At 51.4% G+C, this 22,254-nt stretch overlaps 1 protein-coding gene across 3 annotated transcripts in view; it reads left to right on the top strand.

Annotated features, from left to right (window-relative positions):
• The window catches only part of GSK3B (glycogen synthase kinase 3 beta), a 1,215,699-nt gene that overhangs the window by 264,247 nt on the left and 929,198 nt on the right, over nucleotides 1-22,254 (top strand). For all 3 annotated transcript variants that reach the window (XM_069635848.1, XM_069635849.1, XM_069635850.1), the window contains exon 2: nucleotides 11,513-11,706. In XM_069635848.1, the coding sequence (XP_069491949.1) occupies nucleotides 11,513-11,706 (194 nt within the window). The remainder of the gene's footprint in view (nucleotides 1-11,512; nucleotides 11,707-22,254) is intronic.

Below are 22,254 nucleotides of genomic sequence, written 5' to 3' on the forward strand. Positions count from 1 at the left end.
AGTGTGGCTCTTTTGCACAACACCTGGAAGCGTCTTTTCAAGAACCTGTGGATCCTTTGCGTAGTCGCCATCGGTGTCAGTCTTCCTCTTCCTTTTCCTCTACCATCCTCTCCTCCTTGTCCGATCGTGTCCCCTGCTCTTTTACGGGAGTTCCTTTCGCTCTTAAAGATGCAGGCAATAGAACCGGTTCCTCAATCAGATCAGGGCTGCAGTTTTTACTCCAGGAATTTTGCATTACCCAAGAACAACCAGGCTGGCTTGAGGTTTGTCCTGGACCTGTCATTTCTCAGTCTTTTCTGCTAGAACGCTTCAAGATGATTACTCCTGTGCACATAGCAGTCTGTGTAGGTGACTGGATGTGTTCCTTGGACCTCAAGGATGCGTACCTGCATGTCCCCATCTACAAGCTGCATCGGAAGTTTCTGCGGTTCACAATTGTCATACCACTTTCAGTGCAATATGCTGCCTTTCGGCCTGAACTCAACACCTCATGTCTTCACAAAGTTGATGAATGCAGTGGCAGATTTCCTCTGCTTGGAGGGCCATCACCTATACCCCCATCTGGACGACTCGCTGGTGAGGGCGGGATCACCCAAAGGGGTGGTGCATTCCTGCCACAGATTGATGGATTTTCTTCCTCAGCTGGTATTATCACTCAACCAGAGGGAAGTCAGTTGTGCCCCTCCCAGCATCTGGTCTTCCTAGGGGTGCGTTGGAACACCACTGTTCAGCAGGTGTTCCCCAAGCCTGAGTGGATTCTCTCCCTTCGCAAGGCGATATGGGACTTTCTGGTCAACTCGACCACCTCGGCATGGTGGTTCCAGCACATTCTGGGCCTGATGGCCTCCTGCATGCTCACCATACAGTACGCTCGCCTCAAGATGAGGCTGCTCCAGCTCCACCTGGCGGCCAATTGGGATCAGGCGACTGAGTCTGTCTGACAGTATACCAATACCCCCGATCCTGGCCGTTCTTTGCTGGTGGATGACGGACAGAAATGTTTCCGTGGGAGCCCCCTTCACCCGGCCAGATCCTACCCTGGTGGTGACGACTGACTCCTCTTTCGGGCTGGAAAGGCTACGTGATTCATAGCTCATGGTCCAGGGCGGATATCTTCCTGCATATCAATCTGCTCGAGCTCAGGGTAGTTGGCCTGGGTCTCAGTTTCTGCTGCTCCTCAGGGACAGGACTGTTCTGGCCAGAACGGACAACTCTACTGCAATTTTTTACCTGAACAAGCAGGGTGACACCTGTCCCACCAAACCCCCCAAAATCCCCATCCTTTCTGGAGGTGGTATCGATCTGGGAATGGGCGCTGATGGAAGAGGTTTGGATTGCCGCGATCCACCTTCTGAGTGACATTAATGCAGAAGCAGACCAGCTGAGCCACTTGGGGTTCAACACCTACGAGGAGTTTCACACTGACTCCTTGTTGCCCATGTTAAGCGTTGGGGGTTCGCAGACTTGGACTTGTTCAATTCTCCCTAGAATTCTAAGTGCCCCCAGTTTGCTTCATGGGCAGGACTGGTTGAGGGGTTGCTAGGAGATGCTTTCCAGATCTGTTGGCACGACTGCAGGTCTTGTGTTAACGCTTACTCCTCTATGGACCCTCCAAGTTCTGGCTTCGGTGGGCTGCAGCCTCATCCTGATTGCCCCCCACTGGCCTTCGAGACACTGGTTTTTAGATCGGCTGCAGTTGTGCTCCCAGGGTCCCATTCACCTTCAGATCACCAGCAGGGGCTTCCTGACGCAGTGAGACACCTTGACACAGCCAAGCTGACGGCCTGGTTTCTGACCAGCTGAGGCTTAAGCTGGTGAATTTCAGATGATGACTGGGGCATTCAACAGACCCAGTATAAGAGCAAATAGACTCTGGTTTGTGATTGGGTTTGTGACAAGAGATCTGTTACCTGCCCCTGGGTGACTTACCGCCTTTTTCAGCACACCTGTCCTGTTCTGGAATTCAGGTGGATACTTGCTGCACTTATTTTGTGGCCATTGGGGACTTACAAGAACTCCCCCCGAGCATGTTCTCGGCGGCCAACCCGGTGTTTAAGGCCCACCTTAAGGGATTGTGTAGGCTTTTTACGCCGTTGAATAGGCCGCACCCGGACTAGGAGCGCAGTGTGGTTCTTGCAGCTTTGCAGCGCAAGCCTCTAACCTCCTTGCACAGGCTTGGTGAGCTGCAGGCATTATATTTGTGTGAGCCCTTCACCACGTTTCACAACAAGGTCATGTTGTGCAATCTCCCAAACTTCTTACCCAAGGTGTTCTCCATTTCATCAATCAAGAGATCTGCCTGCCAGTGTACTTCCCGAACCTGCAGTCGGAGGCAGAAAGGGCCCTACATTCCTTGGACCTTAAGATGGTCCTCAGGTTTGACTTCTCTTGGACTAAATCCTTCAGCTACAGGCACAATCTTTAGTTCTGTCGGGTGATTCTGAAGAACCTTTTTGCTTTGTCCTAAATATGAAATTAATACAAAAATGGTGTCCCAACCAGAAAGTTATTTTGTATGGAATTGAATCACTTATACACTAGCAGAGGTGTGCTAGTCTTAGGAGGTGTTTTGTAGATTCACCACCTATCTCAGGGAGCCCAAAATTCTCTGAAAATGTATTTGCAAGGGCTGGTATATCTATATTGTTGCCCATTACACAATTTGGTTATTTAATTAAATTTGTTTTTATCGTGTGCAGATTATAAAACGTATTAACCAGACCAATTTGTCAATGCTATTCATACATTCAAGGGTAATGCAATGGCATGAGGGCAAAATTAATGTAACAAACAAGGGACAACATATTAAACGTATTGTCGACGTACTGGATCATTAAGGTGTTGTAATATTAGAAACAGTCCTGCCCATAGAAATCCTAAATGAGGCAGGTTGTCGTAGCTCCACCCTATGGTTTCTGTTTGGTGGAATCACCCACAAGGATGGAGGAAAGGGGACTGGATGTACGAGTAATTAATGTTGCTCCCCGTAGTGACTGGAGTGCTCATGGTGATGGTCCCCTTTCCGCCATATGTCCCACCTTCCGCCGCTAGTATGTTAAAGGCTAATATGTAATGGGCATAGCCAGGTATCTAAGCGTCAGTGTTCAAAGGGGACTGAGGTGAGGTGCCGCAGGGTGGGGCCTTGGCGGGCCTTCCTATTCCTGAGGCTGCACCCTTGCATGCTATACTAAATTTAAAGGGGAAGCTCAATTTATTGCTGCCAAAGGTTCTGGTACCTTATGTTGGGTGATGCCCACCTTGAACTGGAATACAATAGACCCAGCAGTTGCAGTCGCCAGAGATAGAGGTCCTGGCATGAGTTGGGACTCAAGGTTAATAGCAATCTCTTCTGAAAAGTTCCTAAAGGCACAGAGAATGTAGCAGAAACTGGATGAGCAGCACTTGGAGAGCCATGCAGTCAGTGGTTCCATATCCGGCTGGGACTGCTGGGTGGGCTTGCAAGCCTCCTACTGCTGTAGTATTCTATGTATCCTTTTTTCGATGCTGAAGGTGATTACGTTAATAACAAGTGGAATGTATTTGCTGACTTAATTTTTTTTCCCTTTTGTATCACTGATCTGGTGGTGTTGCAGCATTTGATAGTATGATTTATCCTGATTCTGGACCGAACTGTATTGTACTTCTGTCTATTCTTTGTACCGTAGTATATTTGAAAATGATAAATAAAACCTAAAGTGTTTGCCTCTGGCACGTTGCAGCGCTTCAGAAAGGCAGACACATACGTGCTGTGGCCACTAGACAATGTCTGTGTTCAGAGTGGCATCCCAGTAATGGTACAGAGGTCACCCGCTGGTCTTTTATCTGAAGTCCCCTTCTGCGTAGGGCGATGCATCCAACCCTCGCACTCCTGTTATGTTACCTGAAGGGTCCCTCCCCATAATCCATTCCACCACCGGTCGCACAGGAAATGGGCCAGAACGGCGCTCCGGGAAGCCAAATCTTGCCAGAGAGCTGGTGCGTCCCCAGAGCCAGGGGACATGCTCACGACACTCGGATCGGCTTAAACATTTTTATCGCACGGGCCTGCATCCCGTGCTGTTACAGTGGGAGTTGCATGTACGCATACGCGAGCCTCGATTAGGCTCACGCATGCGCATAATGAATAAATGTGTCCCGTACGGCAGTTGCTGCTGGGACTTAACCAGCACCAGACACGTCTCCGAGTATTACTCCGTATGTGTGCTTGGGTCTGGACGAGGCGGCCCGAGGCACCCGCCTGCTCCAACATTGGCGATGAGGACGGCTGCTCGTGGGAGGATCACAATTGTGCACGCGAGCAAAATTGCTATTAATCCTTCCGATGCAGCCCGAATCTGACACTGTGACAACATTTTGGAATCTGCTCGTGGTGCAGTTGCGGCCCGCGAGGGTGCTCGTGCTCTGCCCACGGGCCAAAAACAGAACAATTTTTGGAACTTTCGTGGTTCTCCACTTTGGGGAGCTGCAATTTTGGCCTGAGAGGCCCAGTTCTTCATAACAGAAATGAAGAGCCAGCAATCCAAGCCTAGAGACCCAGCTCAAGTGGGTCACTGAAGGAGGAGCCTGCATACCACGCAGACAAGTCATCCAGGTCAGTGGTCAACAGTGAAGGGACAGGCCTGAAGAACAGGTTTGCGGCCTCAGTCACATGGGTGAGGTGCCTGTGCGACCTGCAAGAATGAGTGACGGATGTGGAGACTGCGGCACCTGTGAGTGTCACGTCGGCAGCATGGCACTCCGGCACCCATGCCAGAGTTCGACACTTCGGGCCCACCCTCCAAGTTGGGGCCCAAGTGGCTCATATGGATTAAGAAGCTGAACATGTTCTTCAGAGCACCAGGGGAAGATGACGATGCAAAGGTTGCTACGCTTCTGTACTCCGCAGGAACTGAGGTGCTACGCATCTATGAATCACTAAACATTCAAGTGGTAACATATGCCGCCGTGAAGACTGCTCTTCGGAATCACTTCATTCCGCTTTCGAAGGTATACTTTGATAGGTTCGTGATGTGTGGGGGGAAAAGCAACACGACGATGAGTCCCTGGACCAGTTATGTGCACGACTGTCAACTGTCGAGCAGGTGGGACAATGAGGAGGTGATGATCAGGAACCAGCTGATACAAGGATGCAGATCAAGTAAGTTACGTAGGCAAATCCTGCGAGAAATTATTATTTAACCGGGAATGACTTTAGTCCAGATCCTAGACAATGGCAGGATATACGAACTAGCAGAAAGCAGGGGGGGCAAAAATGGACGCAGCAGTACGCCCCTGCAAAGGGGAGGAGGCGTTCGCTGTAGGGAAGTCCATCACATCGAAGTTCCAATGGAGCCAAAAAGTTCCAAGATACAGCTCCTGCCCAGGGATCCCCAGCTGTGTGCCAGTATTGCGAGTATGATCTACCACATGCCGAGGACTGCCCCGCAAAGGCGAGGGTGTGTGGGAGGTGCAACACACAGGCCACTACGCAAGAATGTGCCGAGCTGCAGCTCCATTGACAACGACACAGGGGTCTGGCGAGTAGCTTCAGGAGGCCGCTGAGCATAGCCACTTTGGAACAAGACACAGACTGAATATTGCCGAGGAGGAAGATGATGAGATTTTCTTCATATCCAACATTGCCACGGGAGCCAAGAAAAGGAGGCAACCCACCTGTGTAGTGGACATTAAGGGCACCCCCACACCAGTCCTCATTGACACGGGAGCATCTGTGTGTTTTCTGGCCACGGAGCACTACAAGGCCATCCCGGGCCCACCGCAGATAGATCAGTCAAAAGCTAGAATTTACACGTTCGGAGGCGACGCGCCCCTACCAATCCAAGGTGTATTCGTCGCACCGGTTACCCACGGCCCCAATGCAATCAAAGCTTGCTTTTATGTAACTGAAGTCAGTCCCCATTCTCTCCTGAGCTGCGCAGCGTCAGAGGCCTTAAACATCGTCCATTTTACGCTAGCAGTATATCAGGCGGACATTGAATAGCTCCTGAGCAGGTTTGAGAACATATTCCAAGGGTGGGCAAGCTTAAAGCGGCACCGGTTCGCCTACACATCGAGACTATCATACCTACCACTCTTAAGCATAGGATTCCCTTCCACCTTAGACCTCAAGTGGAAAAAGAACTGCAGACTCTAATTGAGATGGATATCATCGAGAAAGTTGAAGGGCCCATGCCCTGGGTATTGCCAATTGTCGTAGTGCCTAAACCCAAGCAACTGGGTGCTTTCCGCATCTGTGTGGACATGCGGTTACCCAATGCGGCAATAAAAAGGGAGCGCCACATCAACGCTGGACGACATAGTCGGTGAATTGCAAGGGGCCAAGGTCTTTTCAAAGTTAAACCTAGAGTCTGGATACCATCAGCTTGAGCTTCACCCGGAATCTAGGTACATAACTACTTTCACTACCCACGAGGGGCTATATCAATTCAAGCGACTAAGTTTTGGCGTGTTCTCTGCTGCCGAGGTATTTCAGAACACTATCGGGGGCGCGCTGGCGGGCTTATGTGGAGTCCTCAACATGAGTGACGCCATTTTGGTGTTCGCGTCGTCGGAAATGGAACATATGAAGCGGCTGGAACTGACACTGGCAGAGACTGAACGTCCTAGGTCTGACACTACACCGCAGCAAGTGAGTCCTATAGCGATCGTATAGATTTTTTTTGGATTCATCTTTCATGCAAGAGAGATCTCGCCTGACCTGAAAAAAGTTTGCGACATTTGCGAGGCCGCTGCGCCTGAGTCGCCAGCAGAAGTGCACAGCTTCCTTGAAATGGTGAACTACTGCGTCCCTTTCATAAAAGGACTTGCGTCACTCTTGGAACCCCTCCGAGCTGTAACGAAGAATGATGTGCCGTGGTACAAAAAGGAACAAGGAGCGTTCCAAGACATTAAAATGGCGCTGTCTGATCAGGACACCATGGCCTACTTTGATCCCACGCTTTGAGTCCGAGATTGTAGTGGATGCCAGCCCCGTGGGGTTGGGTGCCGTACTGATGCAGGCGGTCGCGCAAGGAAGCATGCGTCCAACTGCGTATGCAAGCAAGGCTCTGTCAGAGACTTAAAGAAGATATTCCCAAATTGAGAGAGAGGCACTTGGGATCTTGTGGGGCTGCCGGCACATCCGCCTCTAAATCCTTGATAAGCCGGTGGTCGTAGTCACCGACCACAAGCCACTTATCCCTATTATGGCCGGGGCGTAATCGAAACCTCCACCACGCATTGAACGCTGGATGCTGTCACTCGTAGAATATGGGGTGAAGCTCCTGTGCAGGCCCGGGACAAACAACCCTGCCGACTACCTGTCGCGTCACTGAAACAGCAAATGGGAGCAAGGCCAGGGGGAGATCGTGGCATGTCAGGAAATTATACATAACATCATGGAAGCGGCCATGCTTGTGGCACTGTCAAGGGAGGTCGTCGCCAGGGCGTCAACGAAGATGAAAACTTCAAAGAGATCCAGTCGGCCATCCGGAGTGGAAGGAGGTTCTGAATAACAACGCAAGGCGGGAGGCGGGAGCGCAACGGGATCTGCAGGCACTCTGAAAGGTGAGAGATGAACGCTCGATCTCAGAAGGCCTACTCCTACGGGGCAGACAGATAGTGATTTCCAGTGCGCTGGTACCCACAGTACTCGAACTCGCGCATACAGGTCATCGGGTCGACGAAAACAAAGGCAAGATTGCGACCAAAGGTGGTGTGGTTCCCCGACCTGGAAGACCGGGTGGAGGGGCACGTGCGGAGATGCTTACTTTGTCAGCCGCAAGCCCGGCAGAAAGGGCACCTCCCATCAAATCTATGGACAGAGGGGACAGTACATGCTGACTTTGGCTCAACAGGCAGAGCTATGTACTTTTTGGGCGTCGTGGACCAGTGGTTGAGGTACCCTGAAGTCAAGCTGGTAGCGATCACGCCATTTTTGCCCTCGAGAAAATGTTTGCGACCCATGGGTTCCCGACCACCCTGTGCTCAGACAATGGGCCCCCGTTCATGGGGAGTCCGTTTGCAAAGTACATGGAGGTGAGGGGGATACAACACAGGAAGGTAACGCCCCTATGGCCCAGAGCGAACGGGGAAGCGGAGAGAATTATGAGAACATTGAACAAAATATTTTGGATCTCGGCGAATGGAGGGGGCGATCTGAGAAGAAACCGGTTTGATTTCTTGCGAGAATATAGAGCCACTCCTCATCAATTGACGGGAGTTTCCCCAGCTGAAGCCCTTTTCGGACACTGCCCAAGAGGACTAATCCCAGAACTGGCGGGACGAGCGCCAGGCGTGATCGATGACGCCTGGGTCCTGCAGGAAAGAGTGACCAGGAATGAGAAGAGCGAGAGGAAAGGCCTACAGGGAAAAAGAGCCAACGTGGGTGACACTGTGCTGGTCAAAAACCGCCACCCCGAAGGGGAAACTGATGCTCATGTATGAGCCACAACCCTGGCCAGTTACACACGTGAAAGCGTCGATGATAACAGCGGCAAATGAAAGGGGAACAATAACCCGAAACCAATCCTTTTTTCAAGAAAGTGGACTCTAGTCCCATGGCAAGGTCACTGGAAGAGACGTCAGAGCCAGAAGCAAGAGGAGGCATCCCCGAGGCCGACGGGCAAGAGGAACCCACCGGCAAGAGGAACCCGCTGCCGACCTATGGGAGCAGCAGTTGGTACCCGACGAGACAGGGGCGACAAGCCCCGGTGCGATTCAAGGGCTACATCATGGACTCTGGGGACTGAGCCGGTAGCACCCTGAATTAAGCGACTCACGTTGAGTCTCGGTTATGTTCAATTTGGTTAATTGTTTCTGTTTAAAGAAAAGGAGGAATAGTACAGTGGGAGTTACATGTACGCATGCACAAGCCTCGTTTAGGCTCACGCATGCGCATAATGAATAAATGCGTCCCGTATGGCAGTTGCCGCTGGGACTTCACCAGCACCAGACTCATCTCCGAGTATTACTCAGTATGTGTGCGCGTGTGTGTGTGTCTGAATGATGCGGCCCGAGGCACTCGCCGGCTCTAACACGTGCCTCGACGATCGGGCCGCTTTCAGGAGACTCTGCAGCACTGCAGTCTTCTGAAAGTTGTATTGGCATTGACATCGAGATATGTCCTGCAGCAGAATTAACACATGCAAGAGCAAACCACGTTTCAACAAGCAAACTTTCAGCAGATTTGGCACTGGAAGCTGCACTATAATAGCTAAAGCCTCACATACTTGTTGCAGCTGTTCTTCTTCTTAGGATGACTCCAGAAATCTGAAGCCATCGACTTCCATCTATAAAGATGTTCGCCAGCTGTCCAAACTGGTATACATGCCCTGTGATGTAGACATTTTATGTCTTTGAATACAGTGACCAATCAAAACTGCAGAGCCCAACTTCCATTATTTGCTCAAAAGGGTTTCTTACTTGATCACTAGTGTTTCAAATGTAAACATTGTGGAGTTTATGTTCCCATAATGCTCTTTGCTTTTATGCAAATCGCCTGCATTTGCTGCTTTGAAGTGAATTGTGTTGCGTGCCAGGGCCTGATGCCCAGCCGCACAGCCCTGCACCTTCATGGATTCGAGTGCTCCCCAGTACATTTGTTTTCATTTTACACCACTAAACATAGGGTCACATTTAGGGCGGCCAACTCTTTGTTAGTATTTTGCGAGACACTTGCCCACAAGGTGGCGATGACGTCACGTCATTCACGTTTAGCCCGCCCCTTTTTTAATTTGCATTTTTTTAATGGCTCCTTTAGAGCCTGTAGGTCGAGCTGTAACGCTCTGACACCAGGCTTAATCGAAAAGCAAATGGTTTGTCCTTGGGAGGTGATGGTCACGTTTTTTAACTGCATTTGAATAAAGCCAGGTGTCGAGCGTTACAGCTCGCCCTGCAGGCTCTAAAGGAGCCAGGGCTGCAGAGCCGCCGGGGAAAGAAAGCAGCAGGCGGCAGCGCAGTGCTGTTTAAATGCCCACTTCAATTCGCAGAGTGGCTGGGAAGGATGCAGGTTGTCCTGACGAAAGTCGGGACAACCTGTGTCCCGCACAGCCACTCTGTCCCGCAAATAGGGGCTCTGTCCCGCCGTTTGCAGAGTCCCTATTTGCGGGACAATCCCGTAAAAAGCGGGACAGTTGGCCACCCTAGGGTGTTCCCTGAAGACCGGAAATGCTCCGTCATTACGCCAAGGTTTATTTGATTTCCACCAGTGCAGCCTCTTATGGAGATTTGGGTAGCCTCCTACTGAAGTGGCTAGTACTGCCCATGTGTATTTGGTAATGAAGGCCACAACGGTGCCCTTCCCCTCAGGGCCTCCCTGATGCCAAGTCACCACCAGCAGCCTGGGGCGCGAGAAGGAGATTGGGGGCGGGGGAGTGCAGAGCAGTTTAATGCCGCTGAGGCGCACGCAGGGATCTGCTGCCTCGTTGCCGATGTGGGCGGGGGTTTTTGGGGGGGGGGGGGCTTGTGGTGAGGCTCGGGGCACACAGAAAAAATAATTGCTGGTCATGGGTCCTGTGCTTTCTGGCGCATGTCCTGCAGGGACCCACCTTTATTAGGTGAACACCACATGACTCCCTCATCACCCTGGCCCTTAAAGGGGCACACCACAAGTTAGTGATTTAAAGCTTGTTTTGCAAACCCGTGCCTGCAATTTTTGAAATTGGGGGTCTGGCGTGAGTAACTTAATGGAATGTTTACATGCGTTTGCTGGAGCACTGGTTCGATAATGCATGAGCTGCCTAGCCATACATGGGATTCAAACCTGTTTCCCTGCGTCGTCCTGCTTCCAAGACGAGCACGTTGCCACTGAGCTATGCTATCCGTGCCAGATCTATGTTGAAAAGAGTGCATGCTGTTTTAAACGTTTCTCCAGATTTCTGTATTTGACGGGTGGGCTATTGTCGGGGTTCGAAATTAAGATTCAGTGAGCAGGAGCTAAAACCAGCTCCTGTGTGTCTGGCATCACCGGGACAGCAGGAGCTACTGCTGGGGAACCAGGAGCCAGTGGTACACAGCGCACCACACATCTAACTTCTACAGGAGAGAAACTTTAGCTTATTACACAATGTGTGATCTTGTATGTTTAAATGTGTTATAATTCTTCTTTATTACCATTTTCAAATACTCAGTTAATAACATATGTATGTTTGTAAGGCACCAGTTAACCTGGGCGGGAGGGGGGGGGGGGGGGAGAGTGGGGAGGGGCAAAAGTAGCTGATGGTTTCAAGCTCTCGCAAGCTAGACGCAGGAGATGCATCGCTCCCAGCAACTTCGAAACCTGTACTATTCTCGAGGAAAACCATTTTGTGTATATGCTGGGACAGCTGATCTTGCTTTTAAGTGGGAACAGCAGCAGGCTAGTCCGATATTTCTATCTGTGGAGGAAACCATGCATGGCGAAAGGCAAGCGTTGGAATAGATAACTAGCACGCACGTCACTCCCTTCCTAAGTTTGGAAAACGTCTATTGGGATCAGTTTTGTATTTCTGAAGCCTGTGCCTTGTTTTGTTAATGTGAGATTCTTTTTTCCCAGGAGATAAAGATGGCAGCAAAGTGACCACAGTGGTGGCAACCCCCGGGCAGGGTCCGGATAGGCCGCAGGAAGTAAGCTACACAGACACTAAAGTGATCGGAAATGGTTCGTTTGGTGTTGTCTATCAAGCCAAGCTCTGTGATTCGGGGGAGTTGGTAGCCATCAAGAAGGTTCTGCAGGACAAAAGGTTTAAGGTAAGACTGCTCCTCGTTACAAACTCTGATGGTGCTTAATTCAAATTAGTGTGTACCAGTCAGTAGACAATGCTTGTGGCGAGGTGAGACAAAGATCTGTAGGCACCTTGGTGTAGCCATGGATTACAAATTTGCTTTTAAACTTAATGGTACATTGAAAACCCCTCTTGAGTTTGTAAACTTAATGTATAGCTTTGAAATTAAAGTTTATTTTGCCAGATAACAGACTTCAGTGGAACCTTGGTCCATTTCCAGTCTTGATACCATTTTTGAAATAAGGCACGCTTGGTCCTATACATTTGAGAATCCAAATGACCAGCAAATGGCACATACATGCATATTTTATAGTTTAGTATCCTCCTAGGGTTTTGTTTGTCTCAACAAGTTGTGCTCATTGTGGCTGAGAGCTGCTGCATAGAGCCCTAAAATGTGGCAGCGCCATGTAGTCGCACAAGTACTTTCAGACCCCACCCAACAGATCTTGACTGGCTCTCGACTCCTGAAGTTCCAGAGGACACCCACATATAGGTGCACACTAGCACTCTCCCTTCCAGGCTCCACTGACCTCCCTGTAAGTATGTGTGCCAAGGAGAAGAGTGAAAAATCCAAGCACAGGGGCCCCTACCTCCGACCACTGTGCCCTGCTTTATCCCAGGTCTATTCTTCTGGAGACTTAATTGGCCAATATCTAAATCAGTGGAATTTTCCACCCACCACAAATCAGGCACGCAATTTCTCCAGCATGGGGTCTGGCATGGATTCACATGCTCATGAATATTCCCCGTCATCAGGCTGGGAATCCTCGGTAAAGAAAAAACCAGTATCAGTTTCGTTTCTGATCTGTCTTTCGTAGTAATAACCAATCACTGGTCTCTGCGTCATACTGACCACAGCCAATGACTGCCCTCTACCTAAGCACCGCCTCTGGCAGCCATCTTCAGATTTTTACCGCACGTTCATGTGTTGGGATCCTCGTGCTATTGCTCTCGAGCGTTAGTGCTATTTTTTGCGCTTTTTCACAAAAAACTTCGATTCTTTCGGTCAAAAGAGCCTCAAGCTCCACCGATCCTACATCCGATCAACGGGGACCCGTGTCGGATTCGTCTGTGCCCCTCAAGGGTGAAGATTTCGTCGAGCTACACTTCGGAGGACTCCAGAAGCTTCTCAGGCCCGGTCTCGGAGATGGCCCAGGAGAAGGGAAGCTCAACGCCCGGAAAGCTGTTCAGGGTCTGCCCTGGATGCCAGCTGCAGAACGTCTTTAAGGAGGACGAACACTCTTTCTGCCTTTACTGCCTTCATGAGGACAAGACGCACGTGGAGAAGGACTGTGCGTTTTGCGGCAACATGTCGGAACGGACCATGAAGGACCACCATCAACGTCTCGCCAACTGGCTGGAGGGTAAGAGCCCGTCTGGCGAGAAGAAGAAATCCGAGCGGTCTTCTAAGACCTTTGAGGGCGCCCCGGCGACGGGGGCCCAACATAAGGCTAAGCACCGCGAGTCCGCTGGCACCGGGAGCGCCGAACGGTCGGGCTCTACGGGCGCCAGGCAGGGCGCACCCTCCCCGGCACCATCAACCACGAGCCAACGCTCTGGGTCGGGTAAGAGGAAGGCCGAGCACCCGGCGAAGCTCCTGGAGAGGCCCCGGTCGAGCTCTAAGGCAGAGGAGGAGCGTGGCAGTGCCCCCTCCCTCAAGGATAAGGCGGTGAGCGCACCTAAGGTGGTGAAGGCCTTGATCCATCCGACCAAGCCCTCTATCGAAACGGTCGCGGCGGCCCTGGCTCAGCCTGTGGAGGCTGCACCAGTGGTGGCGACCTCGGGGCCCAGAATCTCCCTGCCTCCTCGGAGGGAGTCTTCTTTTGTGCCCATCGATAGGACCCCCGTGAAACCCTCCGTGGGGAAGAAGGGGGGGCAGGGCGTCGTCGTAGATTCGGCCTCAACCTCAGAAGAGGAGCTGATTGAGGTCTTAAGCCACGGCCTAGGCGTGGAAGAAGGCCAGCCCGTCGGAATGGACCCCGACGCAGGTGACGACGACGACATCGTCGAGGATACCGACGGGGCCCCTGCTCGCCCGTCGGACTCCCCTCTGCCAGCACCGCAAGACAACTCGGCGGCCATTTTGTTGGCCATACAGTCCTTATGCTCCGAGATAAGGACGAGGCTACCGTTACCGACGGAGGAACCTCTCCCGTCGGGGGATCCAGAACCGGGACCTTCTGGTGTTCCCCCTACCAAGAAAAGAAGGATCCATCCACCACCTCCTTTTCAACCGTCGCGCCCCGTCCAGCCATCCTCCCCGTCCACCCGAGGGGATGATACGGGGACTGACACGGCAGCGACGGGTACGGACGACGAGGCATACGACAAGGATTTTCCGTCGTCGCCTCCCGCCAGGGCTTCTCCGCCCGACGAGATCGGATCTTTCCACTCCATGATCTCCAGGGCTTCCGAGCTTTTCCAACTCTGCCCTGAGGAGAAGAAAAAGGAAGGCTTCCTTTATCAGCGGCGCGAGGCCAAGAGGAAGACGGTCCTCGCAGTGCCTCTGTTGGACGACATTTGGGATGAGGGCCTTTCCCTCCTCAAGAACCCTTCCACGACGCCAGCTAGAAGAGACCGGTACGAGAAAAAGTACCGGGTCCCGGACACGGCCCCCCTGTGCCTCTGGGCGCAGCCTACCCCGGATTCCGTCGTCTCCGCGGCAGCCAGGAAGAAAGCGGGGGGGGGGGTGCGGCCTCCACATCGACTTCCCCGCCGGACGGCGAGGGAAGGAAATTGGATGCTATGGGACGTAGAGTCATCTCGTCGGCAGCGACGACGATTAAAGCGGCCAACGCCTTGGCTATCGTGGCTCGCTACGACAGGGAGCTCTGGTACAAGATAGCTCCCCTGCTGGATTTTCTGCCGGACGACAAGAGGGCGGAGGCCCTGGAGATCCTGCAGGAAGGTGAGGTGGCCTCGGACCACGCCATCACCGTGGCGACGGACATCGCCGACACTGGGTTCCGCCAGCTGGGCAACGGCGTTTGCCTTCGACGTCGTGGATGGCTCAAAGCTACGGACTTCCGACAGGAGGTCCAGACCAGAGTCCTGGACATGCCCTTCGACGGGAACAATCTGTTTGGGAAGACAGTGGACGATTCCCTTCAGGCCATCAAGGCGGATACTGAGACGGCCCGGGCCCTTGGAGTTCTGCAGCAACGACGGACGCCCTTTCGGAGCAGCGGAGGCAAGGGCGCCTCCAAAGGTTCCGGCGGCGGTTTCGCTTCCTACCGTCAAGCGGCCCGCTCGTCGTCGCAAGAGGCCTACAGAGGACGAGGCAAGTCTAGCGGACCCCGCCGTCGTCGCCAAGGAGATCAAGGCGGCAAGGCCGCGTCCAAGCAGGATTGAACCGGCCGTGGGGTCGGGCCCCCACCGAAGCACCCCGGTGGGAGGCCGGCTGGCGGGCTTCGTCAGCGTGTGGGAGTCCATCTCCACCGACCGTTGGGTGCTGGACGCCCTGGCCCGGGGCCACGCGCTCGAGTTTCAAAGAAGGTGCCCGCGCGTCCCCCCCGTGGCCAGGAAAGAACTTCACGCCCCTCAACTTCTCCTGGAGGTAAAGGCGATGCTCAGGAAGGGCGCCATCGAACTCGTCCCAAAGGGGCTTCGGGGCTCCGGAGTCTACTCGAGATACTTCCTCGTGAAGAAGAAGACGGGAGGATGGCGCCCCATCCTAGACCTGCGACGTCTGAACAAGTTCATCAAGGCGCAGAAGTTCCGGATGGTCACCCTCCAGCACGTCCTGGGTCAGCTGGAGGAAGGAGACTTCCTATCGTCGTTGGATTTGGAGGATGCCTACTTCCACATTCCCATCCTAAAGGGGCACCGGAAATTCCTCAGGTTCGTGGTCCAAGGGCGTCATTACCAGTTCAAAGCCCTTCCCTTCGGACTACGGTCGGCACCCAGGGTATTCACCAAGTGCCTCGCACCGGTGGCGGCGCAGCTGCGCCGCGAGGGGATTCACGTCTACCCCTACCTGGACGACTGGCTCATCCGCGCCAAGACGAGGGAGCTCGCCGTGGTCCACACGGCAAGGACCGTCCAACTCCTCACGGACCTGGGATTCTCTGTGAACTACGCCAAATCCCACCTGGTGCCCGCGCAAGTCGCACTGTTTCTGGGAGCGAGGCTCGACACAGTGTCCCTTCTGGCCTCCCCGTCGGAGGAGAGGACCAGGACCATCTTGGGCAAGGTGCAACGGATGTTGGTGGCCGACGCGGCCAAAGTGAGGTCCATCAAGTCCCTCCTCGGGATGATGTCTTCCTGCATCTACCTCATTCCCATGTGCAGGCTCCGGATGCGCCCGTTGCAAGAATTCCTGGATGCGCGCTGGATCCAGACGACGGGCAGCTTCGAGGAAAGGATCAAGCTCGACGAGAGCTTCCGACGAGCGATACGGTGGTGGGGCACCCGCGCGCATCTGACGGCGGGCATGGACTTCCAGGCCCCAGCCCACCGGGAGACTGTGACCACGGATGCCTCCCTGGAAGGGTGGGGAGCGCACACCGAAAATCTGCACGCAAGGGGACTCTGGCTCCCGACGGAGAAGTCCCTGCATATCAACGTCCTGGAGCTCCGTGCAGTGTTTTGGGCCCTCAGGTCCTTCCTTCCGTCCCTCAAGGGCAAGGTGGTGAGGATCTTCACCGACAACACCACCACCATGTTTTACATCAGGAAACAGGGCGGAACCAGGTCCCCAGCGCTGTCCAAGGAGGCGCAGGACCTGTGGCATTGGGCCGTCGCCAAAGGGATTTTTCTGGTGCCGTTTCATCTGGCAGGGATAAAAAACACCATCGCCGACTCACTCAGCAGGGAGCTGCGCTCGTGCCATGAGTGGGAACTACGGCAGGATCTGGTGGATCGCCTCTTCCGACGGTGGGGCACACCCCAGATCGACCTGTTCGCGACGGCGACGAACACCAAGTGCCGGAGGTTCGCCAGCAGGTTTCCCCAGACGAGGAGCATGGGCGATGCTTTCTCGTTCCCCTGGGAGGGCCTGTTCCTCTACGCGTTCCCTCCTTTGCCTCTGCTAATCCGGCTCATCAACCAGCTCAAGAGGTCACGGTGCAGGATGATCCTCGTCGCACCTGCGTGGCCGAGGCAGATATGGTTCCCGGACTTGCTGGACTTGTCAGCGTCCTCGCCGATCAAGCTGCCGGCGGACGCGGATCTACTCTCCAGGGAAGGAGGCGCCATCCTCCACCACGACCCGAAGTCGCTGAACTTGCAGGCCTGGCTCCTGCAGCGCTAGAGTTTGGAGGATACGACATACCGGCCGATTGCAGAGAGGTTCTTGCAAAGGCCAGGGCGTCCTCGACTCTTAAATGCTACGGACACAAATGGAAGAGGTTCTCTGTCTGGTGCTGCGCACAGAAGATTAACCCTCTACGGATTACGGCTCCCCAAGTACTGCCGTACCTGCTGACGCTGGCCAAAGCTGGTCTGGCACACGCGTCCATCAAGATTCATCTTGCTGCGATCTCCCGATACACCAGAACCACGGGGCGGACGTCCTTGTGGTCTCATAGTCTGGTGAAAGAGTTCATGAAGGGACTGTTCAGATCGTTCCCGCCGGTGAAGGCTCCGGCCCCGGCGTGGGAGCTCAACGTGGTGCTGACCAAGCTCATGGGACCTCCGTTTGAGCCTCTGCACTCGGCCCCGTTGAAGTTTCTATCGTGGAAAACCGCTTTTCTTGTGGCCATCACCTCCGCACGACGAGTGGGAGAGATCCAGGCCCTTTCCTGCAAGGCCCCGTACTTGACTTTCCACGACACGAGGGTAGTGCTCAGGACGCACCCCTCCTTCATGCCCAAGGTACCGTCGGACTTCCATCTCAACGAACCCTTGGTGTTACCTGTGTTCTTTTCGTCGCCGGCTGAGAGGACTTTGCACTCGCTGGATGTAGCTAGAGCGCTGAAGTTCTACGTGGACCGCACGAAGGGTTTTCGGAAGACGTCACAACTCTTTGTGAACTTTGGACCTGTCAATCAGGGGAAGGCTCTCTCGAAGGCTTCCATCTCCAGATGGCTCTCCGGCTGTATCATGTGCTGTCACCGGTTGGCAAACCGACCGCTGCCTGGCCGTCCGAGAGCCCATTCCACCAGAGCGATCGCAGCTACCACGGCGTTCCTATCTGGTGTGCCCCTGCTGGACATATGCAGGGCTGCTACGTGGAGGTCGACGCACACCTTCACGAAATTCTACTGCGTCGACCGGGATTCCAGGGAGGAGTCCAGGGTCGGCCAAGCAGTGCTGCGCAACCTGTTCGCCTGAGGTGAGCCTGGTGAGGAGGCAAGATGCTTAATGTTGAGTTGATGTGATGCTTAATGTTGAGCCTTTGCCACCTCCCGTGGTTGTGCATGTGTGTACTGCTATGTATTCTTTATTCATGAGCATGTGAATCCATGCCAGACCCCATGCTGGAGAAGGAACAAGTTACTTACCTGTAACTGTTCTCCAGCATGGGTCTGGCATGGATTCACATGCAAACCCTCCCGCCTACCCCTCTGCGGCTCTTCACTTGGTCATACTGCCACTTCACGTGCTTCCAAATCTGAAGATGGCTGCCAGAGGCGGTGCTTAGGTAGAGGGCAGTCATTGGCTGTGGTCAGTATGACGCAGAGACCAGTGATTGGTTATTACTACGAAAGACAGATCAGAAACGAAACTGATACTGGTTTTTTCTTTACCGAGGATTCCCAGCCTGACGACGGGGAATATTCATGAGCATGTGAATCCATGCCAGACCCATGCTGGAGAACAACAGTTACAGGTAAGTAACTTGTTCCTTTTTCATACAACAAACTGATTTTTTTATCAATCTTGGACACGCCAGTTTAATAGGTTGAAATGTGAGATGGTAGGGTTGTAGTTGAAATGTGAGCTTGTAGGGTTGTTGTAGTAATTTGAGGCGGTAACAATGTAATTGTCATTGGAGCTGGCAGGGTTGTAGTTGTAATTTGCGGTTGCAGGTGCAGATTTGGGTAGAAAGTCCCCCAAAACCAAGCTAGGTGTAGCTTTTTTTAAAATGTTTATTTTGTTACTTTTTAACACATATTTTCGTTTTAAGAGTTGTTATCCAAGCTATGGTGCAATGTAATTCCCATCTCCACTGCATTCAGGTGTACAGTGATCAGCATCCATTGATGGAGTATCCAATGCTTAAATCGATCATTCAGTCCCCAGGAGACTTGGTGCAGATGGATAAAGCATCAGTCATGGGTAATCAATGAGGCAGGGCTCTTGTCTTGAAATGAGCAGAAATAGGTCTGGAAAGCCATACAAATCTCTTGGTTTGCAGCCGGGGGAGGGGGCTACACTGGTTACAGAAATATTATTCCCATGTGCTAATCTGTACTCTATGATTAAGGTTGTTCTAGTGGGTAGGGGTGGTCTTCCACTGCCAACTCGCGCACATCTTTGAATTGCACAATTTGACTCAGTTGCACAGAGGAATGCTTGGGGTGGACCGGCCCTATAAAATGCCTGTTGGGGAGAGTGGACTTGTATCCTTCACGATTCAGTTTAATGGGTCACATGGGAGAACATATGCTGGATCTACTTAACAGCTTTGCCATTTTCGGAATTCATTCTGTTTGTTGTGGGTGTAGTAGATCTGATGGTCCTTCCTCCAAGAGTTTCAGAGCAAGTGATTATGTATTGCTCGTTAGAGAACATCCTGAAAGTCCGGTCTCCACTTCTCCAGAGCCCTGAAGCTCTCCTCGTGTGGCTTACAGGGCTCTAGTTTAGCGTACACCTTTGACATTTGTTTCAGTGATCTTCCGCAGCAACCACCATCTGTACCAAGTCTTGATGTTGGGTCCCTAGGAAAGATGGCCATGTTTGCTTGTTTTTGCATATTTTTACTTGCCTTGCTCTGGCACTGTCAGGCAAGCGACTAGAGCAGCACTGCTTAAGGTGTCCGGCGCTCTGCTCCCTGGCAACTGTCGCGTTGCTGGTGGGTTGCGAACTATCCATCCAAAACGAGGCAGAGCGGTGTGAGTGCGGGGGGGGGGGGTGGACAGTTGGAGGTGTGCATCTTTGTTTTGGCAATACTTGATGCCATTTATCAATTTGATTGTTTTTGCACCTGGGTACGTCTGCTGCCAAATTTGTAATGTTTTTCTGTCCAGGGTTCAAGTCCCCCCAAAAAGTGGGAGGGGACTGACATACTCGGTAGGAAGTGACGTCACAGTAAGTGAACATATCCCAAAGTGAAATATTCATATTTCATTCAATTTGTCTTGCCCAATTGAACAAAGTGCCCACAATACCCTTTTACACCTTGCTTTTGTTAAGGCCTGTTCTGCCCTCCCCACCAAAACTTTTCTTGAATCTTCTTAATCCAATTGTTGCATGGGATCTTTATTTTTGCTTTCTGCGGGTGGTGTATTAGCATTTCTAGCGATATTTCTTCGATCTCCATTTTATCTTCCAGATGTGGTTTCTACTTATTCAAGACTTCGTCGTTCATTGCGGTGTGCTTGTCCCGCAGTATTTCAATTGCTGGAGTCTGGTCATTGGTCATCACTTTTCGGTAAAAATCTAGTTTCCATCGGAGCGAGAGACTGGGTTGCTATTTCAAACCTAATTCTTGGCATGGGATATGCTGGTGGTAAGCCTAATTTCCTCCAGAATATCTCTGAGTTTTTGCCACATAGTTTGGGGAAAATTTATCAAGGTTTCACTGCCAAAGATTAGGCTTGGGATTAATTTTTGTCTATAAAAGGCAATTATTGGTTTGAAGGAGTATTTATTTTCCAAATTTGCAGTGAAGGAATCTTGTCTAGCTAATGACTGCCTTTTCTTCAAGACAGCCTGCCCACTCATTTTCCCCTCTTGAGTGGTTGATCAGTACACCTAGGTATTTAATATTTGGTACTACTAGTAGTGCTTTCCCTTCGAGGGCTAGAATTGGGAATCTTGATTTCTTAGTTGGCACTTTTGTCAAGCGCATACTTTTGTTTTCGCAGTGCTAATTTTTAATTTGTTCATCATGTATACCTCCATCTTCAGGCTTTCTTGTAGTCCTCTAGCCAATTTGTCTAACAAGACAATATCATCCACCTACATCGTAACGGGGAGCTGGACTGAATTGATTTTGGGTGGATTTGTAAAAGATGATTGCATCCGTTATTCAAAATCTGATGTATTCTGGTTAAAATGGGGAACCGCAAGTGGACAATCCTGCTTTAGACCATTCCATGTGTCTATAGGTGCTGTTAAGTCCATCTTTAATCATCCTAAGTGTGATATTTTTGTTCAAATATAGCCGCTTTATAGGTTCAATAATATCTTGCGGGCACTTCCAACGCAATAGTTTGTCCCAATGAATTTGCCTGTTTACGGCATCAAGGGCGACGAATGCTGCTAGAACTTGTTTTGTTCCTTATGGCTTCTTGTTTGATTAGATTTAGTAGGAATACATTCATATTTGTACCCACTTTTCGAATGAAACCAGTTTGTGTAACCGTGAATCTTTTGTTTGCCCAGGTGCGAAGGTTGTTCAAGAGTAAGGTGGCTCCCAGGGGGTCCATCGGTGCAATTGGTCTGTAACTGGCCGGCTCCTTCCTGTCTCCTTGTTTGAAGATCGGGATTAGAGTTGCCACCTTCCATGCATGTGGAATCTGGTTGAGTTCTACAATTAAACTGAATATTTGATTAATGATATATGCCCACAGGCCTGGAGCTTGTTTAATGATTGCGTTCGATAGGCCATCGGACCCCAGAGCACGAGACGTATTAAGGTTATTAATTATCTTCAAGATGTCGTTGTGGTCCCATGCGAAGTTAGTTTCCTTGTATTACCCACTGCTTCATAGTTGTGATCCGTGCTTTGTGGTTTATATAGAGCTATAAAGTGTTCTATCCATTTGGCTTCTGTCACATTCGTTATTAAGCATTGGGATTTGGCAGATTCCATAACTCAAGTTTTTGTTATGGGTTGCGAGTATGTGTTCTGCATATTCTTGGTATAGTTTACTTCTTGTCATTTTCATCCAATTGTGATAGTGCTGTTTTTCAGCTTTGATATTCTTGAAACTGTCTTCAATTTGCGGAGAACTGAGTTTTCTACACAGCTTTTTTTTTCTCTCCATAATTTGAATATTGAAGTAATGCTTATGTATCTTTATAACTGTTTCGTTAGGTTTCACTTTTTGTTGGAAGGGGCAATGCAGCCATTCATAATTGTTTAGCAATCCCCTCCCTGTTGGTGCACTTAAAGGTCTCTGGAAGATGGGCGATTTGGTATTGGGTTAGGCGTAATCTATTAATTTGTATTTGATTTATTTATAAAGCGCAACCAGGCCCAGGGCTATACGGGCGCGTACGTTTTTTGATCATGTTACATAAGAGTACAGTTACATTAGCAAGCGGTAGGCAACAGTTACAATAGTTGTGGTTACAAATAAATACTTATATTGGTATTACAGGTACAAGCATACATGTTGCAATTAAAGCGGTGGGCCGAAGGTGAGGCAGATAGTAATATTATTTACAATATGTACAGTGG

Source organism: Ambystoma mexicanum, chromosome 7p, assembly GCF_040938575.1.
Source record: "Ambystoma mexicanum isolate Mex_15411 chromosome 7p, UKY_AmexF1_1, whole genome shotgun sequence".
Lineage (NCBI taxonomy): Eukaryota > Metazoa > Chordata > Amphibia > Caudata > Ambystomatidae > Ambystoma > Ambystoma mexicanum.